Source organism: Desmodus rotundus, chromosome 1, assembly GCF_022682495.2.
Source record: "Desmodus rotundus isolate HL8 chromosome 1, HLdesRot8A.1, whole genome shotgun sequence".
In the NCBI taxonomy this organism is placed as follows: Eukaryota; Metazoa; Chordata; class Mammalia; order Chiroptera; family Phyllostomidae; genus Desmodus; species Desmodus rotundus.
In genome coordinates, this window is record NC_071387.1 from 169,646,097 (window position 1) to 169,664,919 (window position 18,823).

Genomic DNA, 18,823 nt, shown 5'->3' on the forward strand with positions numbered 1-18,823 from the left:
AGTTTGACTCTGGATGAAGGAGATTCACGTACTATGCCCAGGGATACACCACAGACAGTACATGTTAGGAAATGTTAAAAGATAGGAGAAACACAAAGAAATTCAACATTTTAATTTTTATATAAGTTATGTAATACTTTCCAAAAAGTATCTAGAATATTCCACAGTGCAAACTTATTAAAAGGCATCCGAGAAGCTAGAGACCATGAAGTGTCATTAAGGCACAAAGTTTATTTACACTCATAATTGCATAAACTTTTAAAATTCATATTTACAATCCTGTAAGCTTTTTGTATTCCTAATTATTCCTTCACATTTTCTGATATTTGGCATATGTTCAAACACACTTCATACACACTGACCTCTCCTAACAGTACTCACAAGATTAAATAAATACTAGAGAAAAAATGAAGATACTATTTGAAGGCTTGATCTTCATTTACTTCGAGACAGTTTCTTGTGCTGAAATACAACAGTGAAGACTTAACCTGTAATTCACTTGAAAAGTGTACTATCCCTGTTCAAGTGCCAGTGAATGAGGCTAATGTGAATCTCCCAGGCAGCAATGTGATTGGTGGGCTGCTTTCTATGTCCCATCGCTGTCATAGTCTTCTATTGCCACCTCTTCTTCTTCCAGGTCTCCCTGGGTTGAAAAGGGCCGAGGCTGGCTGGCGGGCAGTTCGTTCCCACTATTCTGACTCAAAGGAAGAGACCAGGATTCAGGTTGGGTGGTTTGAGTGGGTTTATCCAGAGCTTCCTCTGCGAGCTGTCCTCCATCAAGCTGGGCTTCGTATCCACTTTCTGTGTCTATCATTCCATGCTCCCTGTCAGTCAGGGCTTCCATTTTTAATCTGCCAGATTCATAATGCATGCATTAATAACAACTAAGGGAGGGGGCTCCTTTAAATTATACCGTGAGTGCGAAGACTATGAAGCCATCTCCTGAAGCTTTCCTTCTTTTACCTTCATTCTACTCACTACTTAGCCAGGCCCTTTAATTTACTGAACAATATAAACAAAAGTACAAGGTAAATGACAAATTGTGAATAAACCATTACAACTTATGACACAAATGAGTTGACTAATGTTGTTAGCAGAGTTCTTACAAAATAAAAAGAAAAAATAAATAGAAGAGAAAATGGGCATAAAACATAAACTCACAGAAAAAAATGCCAATGTTAACTAAATTGTTCAACCTGATTTGTAATTTTAAAATGGAAATTAAAATAAGCTACTTAAAAATTAATAAGCTACTATTGTCATCTTTTAAACTGGCAAAGACCTTTTAAAATAATAAAACCCAGTGGTGGCAAGGATTAGAAGAAAAGAACATGCCAATACACTGTAAAAAGGACATAAAATTGTCAACATACTCTTGGAAGCAATCTGGCAATATAGTGCAAAGGCCTCAGAAAGATGTACTATCACTGATTCAGCAATTTCATTTTTTAGGAATTCATCCTATGTAAATAGTATTTGATGTGCATGATGATTTAGCTATAAGAAAGGCTGTGATAAAAGTTGGAGGTAAACTAAATGTACTAAAATAAGGTATAGGTTGAATTATAGGAAATTACACAGCTATTAAAATATTAAATATAAGCTAAATATTCATATTTAATATTATCAATATGAATCAAAGATAATGTTAAATGTGGTCATCATAAATGAAAGAGAACAGTACTAGTCAGTGTAGTTAAGTATTACTGACAAATCCTGCCTCCCAAGTCAGATCAAGTAGTTGAACCAATAACAGCAATTAACCCTTTTTAATCCTTTTTAAATGCCTGAGGGCATAATTTGACCTTACAAATAAGCAGAACAGAAATGAAATATAATTATTGTGTTAATCACTGATATTAGCCCAGAAACAATTCTGCGATAAAATGTACAGTATAGATATAGGTTTATCTATCTGTAGTATCTGTATTTTCTCACTTGTCTGAATTTTTTATGGTGAGGTAGTTCCTGGTCATTCATTGCAGGCTTCAAATATAGGCTAAGAAAATCTCTTGCTAGGAAAGCTGAAAAGGAGTTTCCAGATATGTAAGAGTTGTTGAACTAGATGGTTTTACAGATCCCCTTGCCATCGTGATTCCATGATTCTACTTAGCCTGATACTCTATGGTAAACTGGTGGAACTATGCTTCTTTATGTAATAAAATAATGAGTCTATAATGCAATCACATGGTCTTTAATCGCTGGACCCAACATGTATTTCTTGGACTTTACAGATAACATTTATTGATTGTATATTGAAAAAACAGGTAACATACTCAGTGGGCATTTCAGCAACAGCTCTTTGAAAATTAAGATCATCAGCTTACCTTCCAAACTGTCGCTTCAGAGGAAGCCTTCCAATATCTTGGATAAAAGAAATCTGAGCTGAAACAGAGATTTTTAAAAAGCTTTAAACAGACATTTCTCCAAACAAGATACATAAATGGGCAATAAACACATGAAAAGATGCTCAAAATTACTGATCATTAGGAAAATGTAAATCAAAATCATGATATATCATTTCATACTCCTTAAGGTGACTATTATTTAAAAAAAAAAAAAAACAAAAAGGTCAGTAAGAATGTAGAAGAACTGGGATCCTTTTGCATTGCTGCTGGTAATATAGAATGATGGTGTAGCTGATGTGGAAAACGGTAAGGCTCTTTCTCAAAAAACTAAAACCAGAATTACTATGTCACCTCACAATTCCACTTTTGGGTATACATCAAAGAACTAAAAGTAGGAACTTAAAGAGTTATTTGCACACCTATGTTCACAGCAGCACTATTCACAATAGCCAACAGGTGGAAACAACTTAAGTGTCCAGATGAATGGATAAACAAAATGTGGAATATACATACATTATTATTCAGCCTTGAAAATAAAATTCTGACACATGCTGTCCAAGAATACACTTTGATGACATGCTAAATGAAATAAACCAATCATAAGAAAATATTGTACGATTACACTTCTGTGAGGTAGGTGGTATTGGTAGGGATGGGGGTTGGTTAGTGTGTAACCTGTATAGTCAGTTTGGCAAGATGACAAATTCTGAAGACTGCACAACACAGTGAATTTGTTTAGCTCTACTGAACTGTATACTTAAAAATGGTTTAATTTTACATTATGAGGAAACATTTATTCAAGAAAAATCAAACAAGGGACTGCAGCATTTGAGCCCTGACCTGTTTCTTCCCTTGCTCAGCTTCAGGGAGAGCTCACTTCAGTTGGATGCATCCAAGAACATAGGGCTTTCTCCTGGTCAATGTGGCCAGCCAAGACTTAGGGGCTCTCTTTCTGTACCCATAAAATGGAAGCTCTACTCCAGTGGCACAGAAGGCAGAGAATACTCCCTCCTCCTCACACTGCAATGGCCCATGCCCCAGTGCATTCTTAGGGCACAGGGTCCACGGCAGAAGAGGCAGAGCCAAGATGATCAGGGCTCCAGTCGAAGCTCGACCCAAAGGAAATGACTTTATTTAAAACAGAGTGTGGGGAAGCGCAAGCTTAAGGGACATCTTAAAATCAACACCTCCTCTTAAGAGCAACAAACATAAGCCAGCTACTTCACTGGGAAGACCCAGAGAAAGAGACAGCTAAGAAAGCCCTCTTGGAGTCAGAACAAATCTCAGAGACATGCCTCAAAGTCTACACCTGCTCAAATTTAATTCAATCAGACTTGAAATAATTTATGCCCCTGGCACTGTTGAAAACAACAGACCAATCCGCTAGGAATTAGTGGAGATCATCAATAGATGGGTTGGATGCCAAACAAGGCAGACAGTTTAACCAAGAAATGAAGCAAGGAGAAATAAAGTCAAAGAGGGCCCTGCTAAAACCACTGTCAACACAAGGTGACTGAGCATGCCCAAGGCTGAGCTCTTTGAGGAGTGATAAAGGCTTCATACTACAGGGGGAAACAGACTTCCTTAAAATAGTTTAGCCAAGTCACTAAACAAATACATAAGCAACAATAAAGAAACAAGCCCCAGAAGGTAGAGGAAAATCAGTATCCAGACCTGCTATATTGTACTACCTAAAATGTCCAATTTTTAACAAAATGTTATAAGACTATGCAAAGAAACAAGGAAGTGTGACTCCTGCACAGGAAAAGGGCAGGCAACAGAAAGTGAGAGAGTCCAGATTTAAATGTAACAGAAAAAGACTTCAAAAGAGCCATTACAAACATGCTCAAAGAACAAAAGGAAACCATGCTTAAGGGAGCAAAGGGAGAGGGGAGGTAGAAGAAAGAGGGGGGATAAATGGTGATGGAAGGAGACTTGACTTTGGGTGGTAAACACACAATATAATATACAGATGATGTATTATAGAACTGTACAACTGAAACCTATATAATTTTATTAACCAATGTCAGCCCAATAAACTCAATTAAAAAATATATAAAGTTAGCACCTGTCTGGTGGATTGAGCGTCGGCCTGGGAACCAAAGGGTTGCTGGTTCAACTCCTGGTCGGGGCACAAGCCTGGGTTGCAGGCCAGGTCCCCAGTAGGGGGTGCACAAGAGGCAACCACACACTGATGTTCCTCTCCCTCTCTTCCTCCTTCCCTTCCCCTCTCTCTAAAAATAAACTAAAAAAATCTTTTTTAAAAAAGTGAATCCTTTAAAAATATATATATATAAATTTTAAATTTTTTTAAAAAGCAGAGGCAGCTATAATGACAATGCCTCATTGAATAGAGAATATCAATAAAGAGACAGAAATTACAGAAAAAAAATCAAATGGAAATTCTGGAGTTTTAAAATTCTAGTAACAAAAATGAAAAATTCACCAGAGGGGCTCAGCAGTAGATTTGAACTGGCAGAAGAGTCAGTTAATTTGAACACAGATTGACAGAGACTGTGCAACTGAAGAGAGAAAATTAAACGAAGAAAAATGAACAAGATATCAGGAATCCGGGCTGCCTTAAGAACATTCCAATAACCACTGGTTGAAATATAGAAAGGAGAAGGGAGAAAGGAGCATAAAAAATATTAAAGCAATAATGTCTGAAATGACATAGTACATATGATGCAAGAAATGGGATAAAAGTTGATAATACAAAGAAAAGCCACATTCTTAATTTTTTAAACCTCTTAAAGTCTGCGAATCTACCACTCAAGGCTCCTGGATGCTTTACTTTTAAAAAAATTCCACTACACAATACAATCACAATTTTTTAAAAATAGCTTTTTGATATGGTAAACTTAGAGTTTTCCTGGAGGCTGAATTTTTTAAAGTAGTGAATGAATGATTTTCCATATGATCCCAATGTAAGTAATCTAAACCCATACTTCTCAAACTCCTCAAACATCTGCCATGAAGAATCACCTGGAGAATTTTGTTAAAATGCACACTTATTCAGTAAGTATTGGGTGAGGCCTGACAGTTTACATTTCTCTCAAGCTTCCAGGTGATGCTGATGCTCCTTGTCCAAGGAGGCTCTTGCTAATTACACAGATTCTTGATCCCACAGCTGGAGGGGGGACATGGGATGTGGCCAGTTGTACCAATGTGAGTTGGTGGCAGTAGGGCTGAAACTGAAGGAACAGCCTGCATTGTTAGGAGATGCTGTAAGTAGAATGACAGAGTAAATACGTGAATATATTCAGCAAAATGGGAGATAGGTTTTTCACTGCTCTATAAGGGAGGTATAGATGCTAAGAGGGGAAAGGTTGTCCTTGTGTTAGACTAAAATTGAAGGTATCAGTGTGAACTCATATTATACACACACGCTTCCTAGCTTTGTTCCACTAGAAAAGCCTAGAAACAATGATACCCCTGAAGCAATGAGCATGCTTAGTGCCAGATCCTCATTTTTAAATACCATTTCCAGTAAGAGGAACCAGGGCTCCATGAAATTCCTGGTTCTGGGACTAGGGCAGGGAAAGTCTAAAATGATATTGGAACATTTTGTATCAGGAAGTACTCAAAGAGTAATGGATACACATCAAAAGGCAGACAGTTACCTTAAAGCAGCTTGCACTGGCCAAATCTGGGCAATTTGAGACCAAAATAAATAATGAGAGCAAGGAACTATAACTGAGGAAATAAAAATTGGAGTCCATACTAATATTAACAAACAAACAAATGTGGGAGAAGGCAAAGCAATATCTACTGTACAATTCACTGACACCAATGTGGAAGGAATAATGTAGAAAATCACCATTTGCCAACCATCACAGATTTAGGAAATAACAGATGCTTTAATTAGTAAGTGAAATTTTAATGAGAAATAGGATGTTTATATAATCTCAAAGTATCTCCCCATATACACTTAAAATCTTTACATTACAAAATCTGAGATACCATCTTCTCAAATAACAAAAGTTAACTTCACCAGTAACACTGTAAATAGACATCATATTCTCTTGATATGATGCACTGAGAACAGAGTATCACCTGCCAAAAGCACATATCCTGAATCCACTCCTGAGGGATTATCAGACAAACCTAAACTGAGGAACGGCCTCTACACTGTGACTGTCCCATATGCTTCAAAAACTTCATCAGCTAAGAAAGACTAAGGCACTGTTCCAGATCAAAGGAGACTAAAGGGACATTGTAACTAAATACATCATGTGATCTTGCACTGGATTCTGGACAAGAATGAGAACAAGTTTTTGTTCTTATTTTACAAAGGACGTTATTTAGGACAACTGGCAAAATTTGAATGGTGTGTATAAATTAGATGGTAGTAGTGTATAAAAGTTAATTTCCTGATTTTGATGTGTACACTGTGGTTATGTAGGAGTGTCCTTGTTTTCAGGAAGTACCTGCTGAAGTGTGTAAGAACAGTGGGCATGTCTGCAATTTACTCAAACATGGTTTAGAAAAAAATACGCTCATATATGTGTGGGCATGTAGGTATAAAGAAAGAGAAAAAATGAAAGGTAAGAACAGTAAAAATTGACCACTGAGGAATCATGGTGAAGGATATACAAGAATTCTTTCATACTTTTATTGTAACTTTTCTGTAAGTTTAAAATTATTTTCTTGAAATAATTGAAATTATTATCTTCAAAATAATAGGCAAGAATAGAGAAATCTCTGGATTCTGACCCACAGATTAATCACGTCCATTGTTCAAAAATCATCCACTTCTGCCCTGGCTGGAACAGCTCAGTGGATTGAACGCAGGTCTGCAAACCAAAGGGTTAACAGTTTGATTCCCAGTCAGGGCACATGCCTGGGTTGCGGGCCAGGTCCCCAGTTGGGGACATGGGAGGGGCAACCACACATTGATGTTTCTCTCCCTCTCTTTCTCCTTTCCTCCCCCTCTCTCGAAATAAATACATAAAATCTTTAAAACAGCAACAACAACAACAACAACAACAAAAGTCATCCACTTCTGCCTGTGAATGTGTAATAGAATATTTTAAATCTTTTAGTATTAATCCTCTTAAAAACCACAAGATGAGACTCTTACTGTATGAGGGCAGATATTTACTCTATAATCCTTTCCTCTGATCAGTCATTAGGCAAACCCTATCTTTAAAATTTCTGAGTTTTATGGTAGATTACTATTTTAAATATTACACAAATTCCCTGTTCTACCTTGAAGATCAACAACACAGGTTTATGACCTAGTCCTGTTAATGAAATGTGGCCCTTAAAATACACAGTAAAAAAAAAAGAAACAAATGATGAAAAAATTGGTAAAGTTTAGAAAAAGGCAAACCTCAGTAGACATAAATTGTACAAGTGTGCATTGCCTTAAGTATACTAATTTTTTCAGCATTATTTATAGTTTAAAAACTTAGAAAAATATAAATATATTATTAACAGACACTGTAATATTGAAATCAAAGTATCTATCAATAAGGTTAAAATTATAAATTTTGAAAAAATAGTAGTTAGACTTGAATATACTTTAACACTACTGCTTTACATATTGAATGTTGGTGTCACCTCAAATTCATGTACTGAAATCCTGACCCATAATGTGATGGCTTTAGGAGGTGAGGTAATTAGGTAATGAGGCTAGAGCCCTCATAAATGGGATCAGTGTCCTTATAAAAGGGATCCTAGAACACAGCTCTCTCTTGCTCTCCTCTCAACCATGTGAGAATATGAAAAGATGAACATCTGCGAACTAGGAAGCAGGTGCTCACCAGAAAATGTCTCTGCCAGTGCCTTAATTTTGGAATTCCCAGCCTCCAGAGCTGCTTTATCACTAGCTTATAAAATATGGAAACACTATCCATGGTAAGTGACATAGCAAATTAAAGCTTATATCTAATATTTGTATACGCACAGAAAAATGTCTGGAGGAATTTACACCAATCTATCAAAAGGAATTACCTGTGGTTATAGGGGACTTTCAATTTTTACTTGATATAATTCTGTATTTTCTTTTTTTTTTTTTTAAAGATTTCATTTTATTTTTAGAGAGAGGAGAAAGGAAGGAGAAAGAGAGGGAGAGAAACATCAGTGTGTGGTTGCCTCTCTCATGCCTCCTACTGGGGCTCTGGACCGCAACCCAGGCATGTGCCTGACTGGGAATCAAACCAGCAACTCTTTGGTTTACATGTCCACACTCAATTCACTGAGCTACACCAGCCAATGCTATTTTATTTCTTTTTTAATCAAAAAGCATATTAATTCTAGATCAATAAATAAATAAAGAGAAAAATTAGTCTCACTCGTATTGAGCAATGAGTAGACCTATAGAAAGATAATGTTATGAAACTCTACTTCTCAGGGAGAATAAAAACCCATGTTATTACCTTGATTTCTCATTGGAATGGTTAACAAAGCAAGGTATGGCAACAGCTGAGTTTGCAGGCATAAAGCTGGTAAACAGAAGTCAGAAAAAAGTGCTTTTGCTGCCAGGCAATTTTCCCGATACTGTATAGAAGAATGAAAAATAAAGTGAAATATATGGATACGTATTCCTACACATGCTAAGTTTATTATATTATAAAATAATATAGTATAAAAGTGTGTGTGCTTACATACTACAAATATACTTTTAAGAGTTTATCTAATTATCCTTTTATAACTATCCTACCATTATCTAACAAAGCATTTTACCTACACAGTTAATTCACATTTATTATAACAGCAGTAAAAATTTTAAAAAAAAAGACCTAAGGTAGAAGAAAAAACACTTACAAATCAAAATAATTTTTTATGAACAAAGATATATCACAGATTTTTTGAGGACATTGTTTCTCAATGAAAGAACTTATTTTCTTCAGTTAACATAAGTACAATGTTAGGCTGATAAGGAGAGAAGCATGTCTTGCAGAGATAATTCACATGTAACTATAATGCAAAATTAGTATTTGTTCTGTATGGGCAAAGCAAGTCGATAAGGGATTATAAATTGTTTAAAAGTCATAAAATTCTTCACAGAAATCTGTTGAAATTTCTTAGATTATGAATTATATTTAGTCTTATGATTTTTACCCAGGGGGTCAAAGATTCAGATGCTACAGGAGCCGGGCAGGAGGAACAGCAGCAAACAGTGGTACCTACCACTCCCATCTTCAGGAGGCAGATTCCACTTGGCTTTAGCAGATTGCTGTCATGAAAAAATATGGGCCAATGTTGCCTTACTTTCCTTTTTATTCCCCCTAGGGGATGCCTGAAATTCTGAAGCCAGAAATCCATGTCTGAATTTTAATTATTATACTAATTTTTAAAGACAGGCAAAATTCTTTAAAAAACCCCCTGTGTATGCACCCTGATTGGTGTGGCTCAGTGGGCTGGGCATCCCCGGGTTCATTCCTGATCTGGCACATGCCTGGATTGTGGGTAGGGGGCGTGCGAGAGGCAACAGATCAGTGTTTCTCTCACACTCTTTCTCCCTCCCTTCCTATCTAAAAACTACATAAATAAAATCTTTTAAAAAAATTTGTCCCTGTTATATTCAACTGTTGGGCCACCTGTTTTTGACCTTTATTTTAATTAAATCCTCTCGGGGTTTTTTTTTTTTTAGATTTTATTTATTTTTAGAGAGGGGAAGGGAAGGAGAAAGAAGAGGGAGAGAAACATCAATGTGTGACTGCCTCTTGCACACCCCCTACTGGGGACCTGGCCTGCAACCCAGGCACGTGCCCTGTGTGGGGATCGAATTAGCAACCCTGTGGTTCGCAGTTTGGCAATCCACTGAGCCACACCAGCCAGGGCTCAATCCTTTCCATTTATAGCTATGGAAACTAAGTGCACACACTTACTAGTTGTGAGGTAAAATAACTTGTCCAAGTGGTTAGAGGCAAAGCCAGGATTTATTTTCAATTAATACTAAAATATAATTATACTTTGATTCCAATAATAATTATTAGCTAACAAAATAGGTATGAGCCTTCAAATTTTGAGTGTTTTTTCCCCCTAAAAAATGACTAAGCACTTAAGAAGACTGTCCTTTTATGTTTTGTCATAATTTAAAGAAAATGCCTATCAAGTATTTCTCACTAAGAATATTCTTCTTCTTTAACTTAAAAAAAAAAGACAGCTTTATTGACATGTAATTCACATGCCATGAAGTTCACCTATGGAAAGGGCACAATTTTTTTTTTTTACCTTTCTATTTATTAAAATCCACTGGGGTTTGTGCAACGGTCGAAAACTTGATCCTCCTCCTTGGCAATGAGCAAATCCTCGGGCTCTGTTGGAATGAATCACACCTCTTGTAGCTACAGATGTACTATATTCCCTGAGTAAAGGGCGTGTCTAAATAAAGAAGACAAAATATGAAATAAGAAATTTATAACACAGTATCATTGGTACCACTGGCACACACACACACACACAAATTAACCATATTTAGTCACTATATGTTCACTTTTTTGAGTATCACTGCAGCCCTAAAAATAATATGCTACAAGATTATTTAAGCAAATCCAACTAAGAAATAATAATCAAATGCTACTTGTAAACTTGATTGGATCTTGGATGTGAGTGGGAGGAACAACTTTAAATACATTTTTTGAGATAACTGGGCAATCACAGTATGTTAATTTTCTTAGGTGTGATGCTGTTAGGCTTGTAATAGAGTAATGTTATTACGCATGCTTAAATATTAAGTGTCATGATGCTTGCAATTACTTTCCAATTATTCAGTCAAAACAAGTCTGTAAATACATTATTAAACAAATGTGGCAAATGTGAAAAACTGGTGAACAAAGTAAAGGTATACAGATATTCATTGTACTATTCTTTCAAATTGTCGATAGGTTGAAAAATTTCAAAATAAAAAAGCAGTATAAAAAAACCAAGCAAATAGCCTTGGCTGGTGTAGCTGGCTCAATGGATTGAGCGCCAGCCTGTGAACCAAAAGGTTGCTGGTTCAATTCCTAGTCAGGGCACATGCCTGGGTTGCAGGCCAGGTCCCCAGTTGGGGGCATGCAAGAGGCAACCAATCAATGTAGGTATCTCCCACACAATGATGTTTCTCTCCCTGTCTTTCCTCTCTCTAAAAGTAAATTTAAAAAAAAATATTTTAAAAAATCAAGCAAATACAACTGCTGAATAATGAAACTCTAAATATGACACACTATATCAAAACTGTTTTCATTGTAGTTTTCCTAATTTTAATTATTAATGATATTTCAACATTTATAACAGAGAAATGTTAACATATCAGAACAGTGTTAACCAATGGAACTTTCTATGACAGAAATGTTTTGCTTATGATAGAAATATCAGTTATATTGAAATGGGCTGTTCAATATAGCAGCTACTAGCCACATATAACTATCAAATATTGGAAATGTGGCTAGTGTGACTAAGGAACTGAATTTTAATTTAATTTAATTAGCTACATGTGGCTAGTGGCTACTGTACTGGTCAGAGAAGTGTTCAAATATTAAGAAAAAACACAAATTTATGTTGTGAATAATTTCCAATGTGTAAAAAAAACCCAAACATTTAAATATTAGCAGAAAGTAAAGAAGCACAGTTATTTTCTTTCTATCCACTTTTCAATGGCTGTCAAAATTTCTGAGTATATATTAATTTTATAATCAGAAAACTTTAGAAAAAAATTAGTTATATTATCACCAGATTAACTGCTGAAGCTTCATTATAAACACTGAGTTGGAGAAATTAATTTTCTCATAGTTATCAAGAAGTTATAGAAAATCATGTCAAATAATAAAGAATAAAAGTAAAATTTCTTTCTCAATTCTGAGGAAATATTCAAACACAAAAACATTGAATGAAGTCAAATGGTCTTACATTCCAGTCACCACTGATGACATCCGCAAAACTCAGAAATTCACTGGCTCTCACAAGATCATCTACTTCCTTGAAGAAATCTACGTAGTTTTGGTGAAGATACAAATTAAATAACTCTTCTGGCATGTGTGACATTTCTACTACTTCCTATAATATAAAAAAGCATACATAATAATTTTGGTGGTCAGATCTATACGTCTACAAATGTAAATAATATATGTCTTGTAAACAGTACTAAGTGGTATTAAAGACTTTACACTTTACCTCAGGATGAACAAGCAATGTGTCCCGTTCATGCTCTGATAAATGGGAGGGCAATCGAGGTGATTCTAATTCTGTTAAAGATGCTCCTATAAAAAATTTCTGGATTAAAAACATCTTTATAATTATATAACACCCCTCATTTGAAGGTTTTTCAACACCTTAGGCACACAATTCCAAAAAAATACTAAGTGAGCCATTAAAATTAAAAAAAATAACTGGAAGCTTATGTGAGTTGCCTACTAGCAAGAAAGATTTAGAATTCTTATGCTTTGATTATGGCATTTCTGGAATTAAAATATTCCACTTCTTAAAGCACTCCGCATTTCATCTTTCCAGCTGTGGGTTGCTTTCTTCTTTAGAGTCTCATCTCAATACAGGGGTCTCTACTGCTTAATTCAGTATGTAGGCAGATGCTGCTCTCTGCTGGAGAGAATAGGAAACCCCATCCCCTAATGCAGGAGGATACAGAAGAAAGTTGAGGAGGAAAAAGAAAGGGCAGAAGGAAAACAATCAGTGGCATGGGCACTGAGCTTCAGAGGTCAGAGGAGCCCGAGACAGAGGAGTGTCTTCATTTCCACCTAAGAGATGTCTGTTTCATTTTCCTCAGGTGGCACGAAGGTTTCTATTTAGAAATCTCAATTTTCAACAAGGAACACAGATGGAAAGCAGGTATAAGAAGCATTCACAGAGTTTTATAGGAAGATAAAAAGTAGTTTCAAACAACTGGGTTTTTGGCAACCAGGGAACAGTCTCAGACAGTCACAGATGTAATACGCATGAGGCTCCAGTGAATGTCTGCTCAGACTATTTGTGACTCATTGATACAGCTATTTTACAAGAGATCTGAAAAACAGAGAGTACTGAGGATACTGTACGCATAAGATGTTTTTCCTTTTAATCATGATGACTTGCTTTTTGTTCTGACATCTAAAACTATTCTAAACTATAGCAATGACTTTCCTTCAGAAATCTGTGTAGCCCTGGCTGGTGTGGCTCAGTGGCCTAAGGGCTAACCTTCGAGAACCAAAGGAACGCTGGTCTGATTCCCAGTCAGGGAACACGCCTGGGTTGTGAGCCAGTCTCCAGTAGGGGGTGTGCGAGAGGCAACCATACAAGGATGTTTCTCTCCCTCCCTTCCCCTCTCTCTAAAAATAAAATCTTTTGAAAAAAATCTGTGTAAACTTTTATTTATTTTTTAATCCTCACTCAAGGACATTTTTTCATTGCTTTTAGAAAGAAAGGGAGAGAGGAAGAAATATCGATGCAAGAGAGAGAAACAGACAGAGAGACAGAAAGAAGGATCAACTGGTTTACCCCTCAATGCACCCCAAATGAAGATCACATGCACCCAAACCTGCAACCTAGGTATGTGCCCTGATCAGAAATCAAACCGCGACATTTCAGTTATGGGGCCATGGTACTCCAACTAAGTGAGTCACACCAGCCTGGGCAATGTTTTATTCTTTATAAAAATCACATCAGACCAATTAAAAAAAAAAAAGGAATCTCAATTTTCTTCCTTCTGGACCATGAGACTGAAAACTGATTTTATTGAAAGCAGAGACAATTTGGGAGCTTAGAAATAGGTGATGAAGGTAAAGGGGCTGAAGAAAAAGTCATTAAAAACAGAAGAGGAGGAGAACCAAGATGGCGGCGTAGGTAGACACACTGCGCCTCCTCGCACAACCAGAACTGACAGAGAATCGAACAGCAAGGGGGACCAACACCAAGGAAATAGAAAATAAACATTCATCCAGACTGGTAGGAGGGGCGGAGACGGGCACCGGGGTGGAGAGGACTCGCGTGGCTGTGGCGGGACTGAGACTGGCGGAGTGTGGGACAAATGGCGCAGGCAGTCCAAGCGCTAGCAGACCCTGCGGCCCCACATTTGCACAGATAAACCCAGAGGGCCGGACTCAGAGTGGCGGAGAACGGGGCAGGCAGAGCGGCGGGTAGCACCCCGGGGCCCCACATTCGCCCTCAGATAAAGCTGACGAACGGCGGGGAGCAAAGCAGACCGCGCAAACCAGGGCTCCAGCTCGGGGAAATAAAGCCTCAAACCTCTGATTGAAAACGCCCGTGGGGGTTGGGGCGGCAGCAGGAGAGACTCCCAGCCTCACAGGAGAGGTTGTTGGAGAGACCCACAGGGGCCTAGAGTGTGCACAGGCCCTCTTACTCGGGAACCAGCACCAGAGTGGCCCAGTTTGATGGTGGGTAGCGGGAGTGAAAGATTGAAAGCTGGAGGAGAGTGAGGCAGGCGCCATTGCTCCCACTCGGCCCCTCCCCCATGTACAGTGTCACAGCATAGCAACCAGCGCAACCCCGCCCCGGTGAACACCTAAGGCTCCGCCCCTTAAAGTAACAGACACACCAAGACAAAAAAAAAAAAAAAAAAAAAAAAGGCCCAAATGACAGAACACTTCAAAGCTCCAGAAAAAATACAACTAAGCGAGGAAGAGATAGCCAACCTATCGGATGCACAATTCAAAGCACTGGTTATCAATATGCTCACAGACTTGGTTGAATCTGTTCGAAAAACAGATGAAAAAATGGAGCCTATGCTAAGAGAAACAAAGGAAAATATACAGGGAACCAATAGTGACGAGAAGGAAACTGGGACTCAAATCAATGGTGTGGACCAGAAGGAAGAAACAAACATCCAACCAAAAAAGAATGAAGAAACAAGAACTTGGAAAAATGAGGAGAGGCTTAGGAACCTCCAGGACGCCTTGAAACATTCCAACATCCAAATTATAGGGGTGCCAGAAGGAGAAGAGGAAGAACAAAAAATTGAAAACTTATTTGAACAAATAATGAAGGAGAACTTCCCTAATCTGGCAAAGGAAATAGACTTCCGGGAAGTCCAGGAAGCTCAGGGAGTCCCAAAGAAGCTGGACCCAAGGAGGAACACGCCAAGGCACATCATAATTACATTACCCAAGATTAAACGCAAGGACCTACATCCAAGATTACTGTATCCAGCAAAGCTATCATTTAGAATGGAAGGGCAGATAAAGTGCTTCTCAGATGAGGTCAAGTTAAAGAAGTTCATCATCACCAAGCCCTTATTATATGAAATGTTAAAGGGAGTTACCTAAGAAAAAGAAGATCAAAAATAGGAACAGTAAAAATGACAGCAAACTCACAGTTATTAACGGCCACACATAAAACAAAAACGAGAGCAAACTAGGCAAACAACTAGAACATGAGGGTTGTCATTAAGGGAGTGGGAGGGGGAGGGGGGGGAAGGTACAGAGAATAAGTAGCATAGATGATAGGTGGAAAATAGACAGGGGGAGGGTAAAAATAGTGTAGGAAATGTAGAAGCCAAAGAACTTATAAGTGTGACCCATGGACATGAACTATAGGGGGGGAATGTGGGTGGGAGGGGGGTGGGCAGGATGGAGTGGAGTAGGGGGGGGAATGGGACAACTGTAATAGCATAATCAATAAATATATTAAAAAAAAAAAAAAACAGAAGAGGAAAAAGGAAGAACATCTCTGGTTAGGGACAGGCAGCTAAGTGAAGAGACCAGAGAAATGTAAGAGAATCCAAAGAAACCTAAAGCCATTGGGCAATCTGCCTAGCGCCCTGGTGGCCACAGCTCAGTGCTAAGAGGGCTTGGGCAGCAACACTTGTGACTAAAAATCTAGATGGACTGCCGTCTTACCTTTGGCAAACTGTAATTGTGTAAGACTTACAAACATGAGTATGGCCTATAGTAGTTAGTTTTTATGTTTAATCACTCATATTCCCAAAATACTCTATCTAGATAAATACATTTTCCTGCTTAGGCCTTGCCAAACAGTATCTGACTTAGCCCTAGTTCCTTCTTGTAACAGAACCAAATACATGACATTTAAAAATTGTGGGTACTTTACATCAGTTGTAAGACTAATATATAATAATTTTTTTAATGTATAAGGTTTCCTTACTTTTGCAATATAGTATTTTCCCCAAAGCTCTGAAGAGAAAGAGAGACACATCTTTTCCACCAATAGCTTGGACCTCTTGATTTTCAAAAACCTTATCAGGTTTTTTTCTTCGTCTTGATTTTGACAGCGCAGCATCTGATTTTAACGAAGACATTCCTTTTTTCCTTGGGCATAAATTGTTTCTTCCTAAATAATATACACCCAAGTGGTAGTATTTAAAATAAATTTAAAATATGAAAGCTAAAACTTGTACGATTTAGTCACTGCTAAGTGGCAGAGCCAGGATTTTCACCCAGTAAGTCAAATTAACTTTGAAAGGTAAAGCAGCAAACCACAAAAACCAATCAGGTTTTGTCCCATATATACAGATATATACGATGACATATTCATTAGGGAGTTTTCATGCATGTGTACAAATGTAATTTTATGACACTGTCTCAATAAAATATTAGTAAGTGGAGATAGGTATATTTCAATTATAAATTAAAATGTTTAGTTTGATTTCATTTCATGAATAGTTATGTTATACATAATGTTATAAGAATGTATCTTCCATAGTTACCTTTTGAAGAAGAAAACTGGAGACTATTTATTGCACTTCTGATATCACCAGAACACCCTTGACAGAGCAACTCTAGAGAAGTTTTATCAGGGACAGTAATATTTCCTCCATTCTAAAATGAGAAAATTAAAAATTTTTGTATGTTTTCCTAAAACAATAAAATTAAAACTTGATTTTATAAACTTAATGGAAGTATATTAGAATCTTAAATTTGAATGCTAAAAAGCCTCTGTGTTAAACCCCAGCCTGCCTATGAAGGTACAAGTGTCAATGACTTGACATAGTTTAAAGTAAAAGTTCAAGAATATAAAATATTCTTTTGCTTTGAAAAAATTACATAGGGAAGTTTTCTATCTCTCCATACACAAATCCATATATATACACACATACACACACACACGCACACACACATACCCACATAGAGAGACTTCAAATCACAATATAATGTAGTAAAATTAAGTACAAAAATTTTGACAAATTTACATGAAAATCTCTACACTGGGGTTTTCAACATAATAATACAGTCTGTTGAGGATTAAAAAGCCAGAACTGCATTGACTCATCTTTAAAGCCCAAGTTTCATACAGACATTTAAGATATATAAAATACACATGTATTTCAAAAACATACATGCAAATTTAAAAACTAGGTATTACAACATTGGTAGTTCAAATATAAGGCAAGAAAAAATGTGTCCCCTCTCTCCATTCAGAACCTCCTGATGGTTTACTAGTATGACTTAAATTGAATTCATGTGACTGTTCACAGATCATCACATTTTAGATCTTGTAAAAACTGACTAAAACAGAAAAAAGTACTAATGCTACAATCCTTCTATATGTATATATATTTTTAAAGATTTTACTTACTTATTTTTAGAGAGTGGGGAAGGGTGAGAGGGAAACATTGGTGCAAGAGATGGTGATTGGTTGCCTCTTGCACATCCCCAGTTGGGGACCTAGCCTGCTACGCAGGCATGTGCCCTGACTGGGAATCGAACTGGCGATCTGTTGGTTCACAGGCAGGCAACTCAATCCACTGAGCCACAACAGCCAGGGCCTTCAATAAGTATTTTTAAGTTTATTAACTTGAGCTGTCTCAAAGCCTTTATAAAAAAGTTATTGTCTTTCTTCTGTTGGTCTCCTCAAATCCTAAGCTTTGTCACAACTGTTAATATTCTAGTGAGTACCTTTCCAGACCACTCTGTGCACAAATATCTATAAGTATATACAGTGTCTATATGTAGACATAACTAGGATACTATTATGTATGCATTACCATATAACTTGATTTTTACTTATTTAATACATTTTTGGTGCTCTTTAAATCTATTTCATTTTTTGAAAAGTGTTATGGGTGTACCACAATTTAATATTTCCCCCAATTAAGGTATATTTACATTGTTTCCAATTTTTCACCATTACAGACATATATGTATCTTTGCCAATATGTGTGAATATTTCTGTAGAATGCTTTCAAAGTGTCCAAAATTACCAGTTTTATTTTTCCTACCAATGGTGTGTGAGATTGCCCATGTTTCTGTATCTTTGACATCCTGTTTATCAATCGTTTAACTGTTCTATCTGATATGTGAAAAATGGTATCTGAATGATAACGATTTTCTCTGATTACTAGTAGAGCTGAACACTCCTCATGTTTCCTAGCCATTTGTATTTCTTTATATACTGGCTTCTATTCTTAGCCTTTTTGGTAGGCACATTTTTATATATTTAGGTGTTATGCCAGTCTTTTAATTTTCCTTACCATGCCTTGTCATTTCCTAAGTTTCTCACTTTTTTGAAATAAATCCATGGCTTTCAGGCTTTTGTTTCTTGCTTAGAAAGGCTTTCCCCCAAAAGAAAGTCACTATTTA

The 18,823-nt window shown here is 36.9% G+C and overlaps 1 protein-coding gene across 7 annotated transcripts in view; it reads right to left on the minus strand.

The window, feature by feature from the left end:
- Positions 1-98: 98 nt before the first annotated feature.
- The window catches only part of RAD17 (RAD17 checkpoint clamp loader component), a 32,010-nt gene continuing 13,285 nt past the window's right edge, over positions 99-18,823 (minus strand). For 5 of the 7 annotated variants that reach the window (XM_045186247.2, XM_053912978.1, XM_045186248.2 and 2 more), the window contains 8 exons: positions 16,951-17,062; positions 16,389-16,574; positions 12,453-12,538; positions 12,189-12,335; positions 10,533-10,682; positions 8,732-8,852; positions 2,328-2,385; positions 99-851 (listed from right to left, as the gene is read on the minus strand). In XM_045186247.2, the coding sequence (XP_045042182.2) occupies positions 587-851; positions 2,328-2,385; positions 8,732-8,852; positions 10,533-10,682; positions 12,189-12,335; positions 12,453-12,538; positions 16,389-16,574; positions 16,951-17,062 (1,125 nt within the window). In that variant the 3' untranslated portion in view covers positions 99-586. The remainder of the gene's footprint in view (positions 852-2,327; positions 2,386-8,731; positions 8,853-10,532; positions 10,683-12,188; positions 12,336-12,452; positions 12,539-16,388; positions 16,575-16,950; positions 17,063-18,823) is intronic. The other 2 variants (XM_045186249.2, XM_045186252.2) reach the window with 2 other exon arrangements.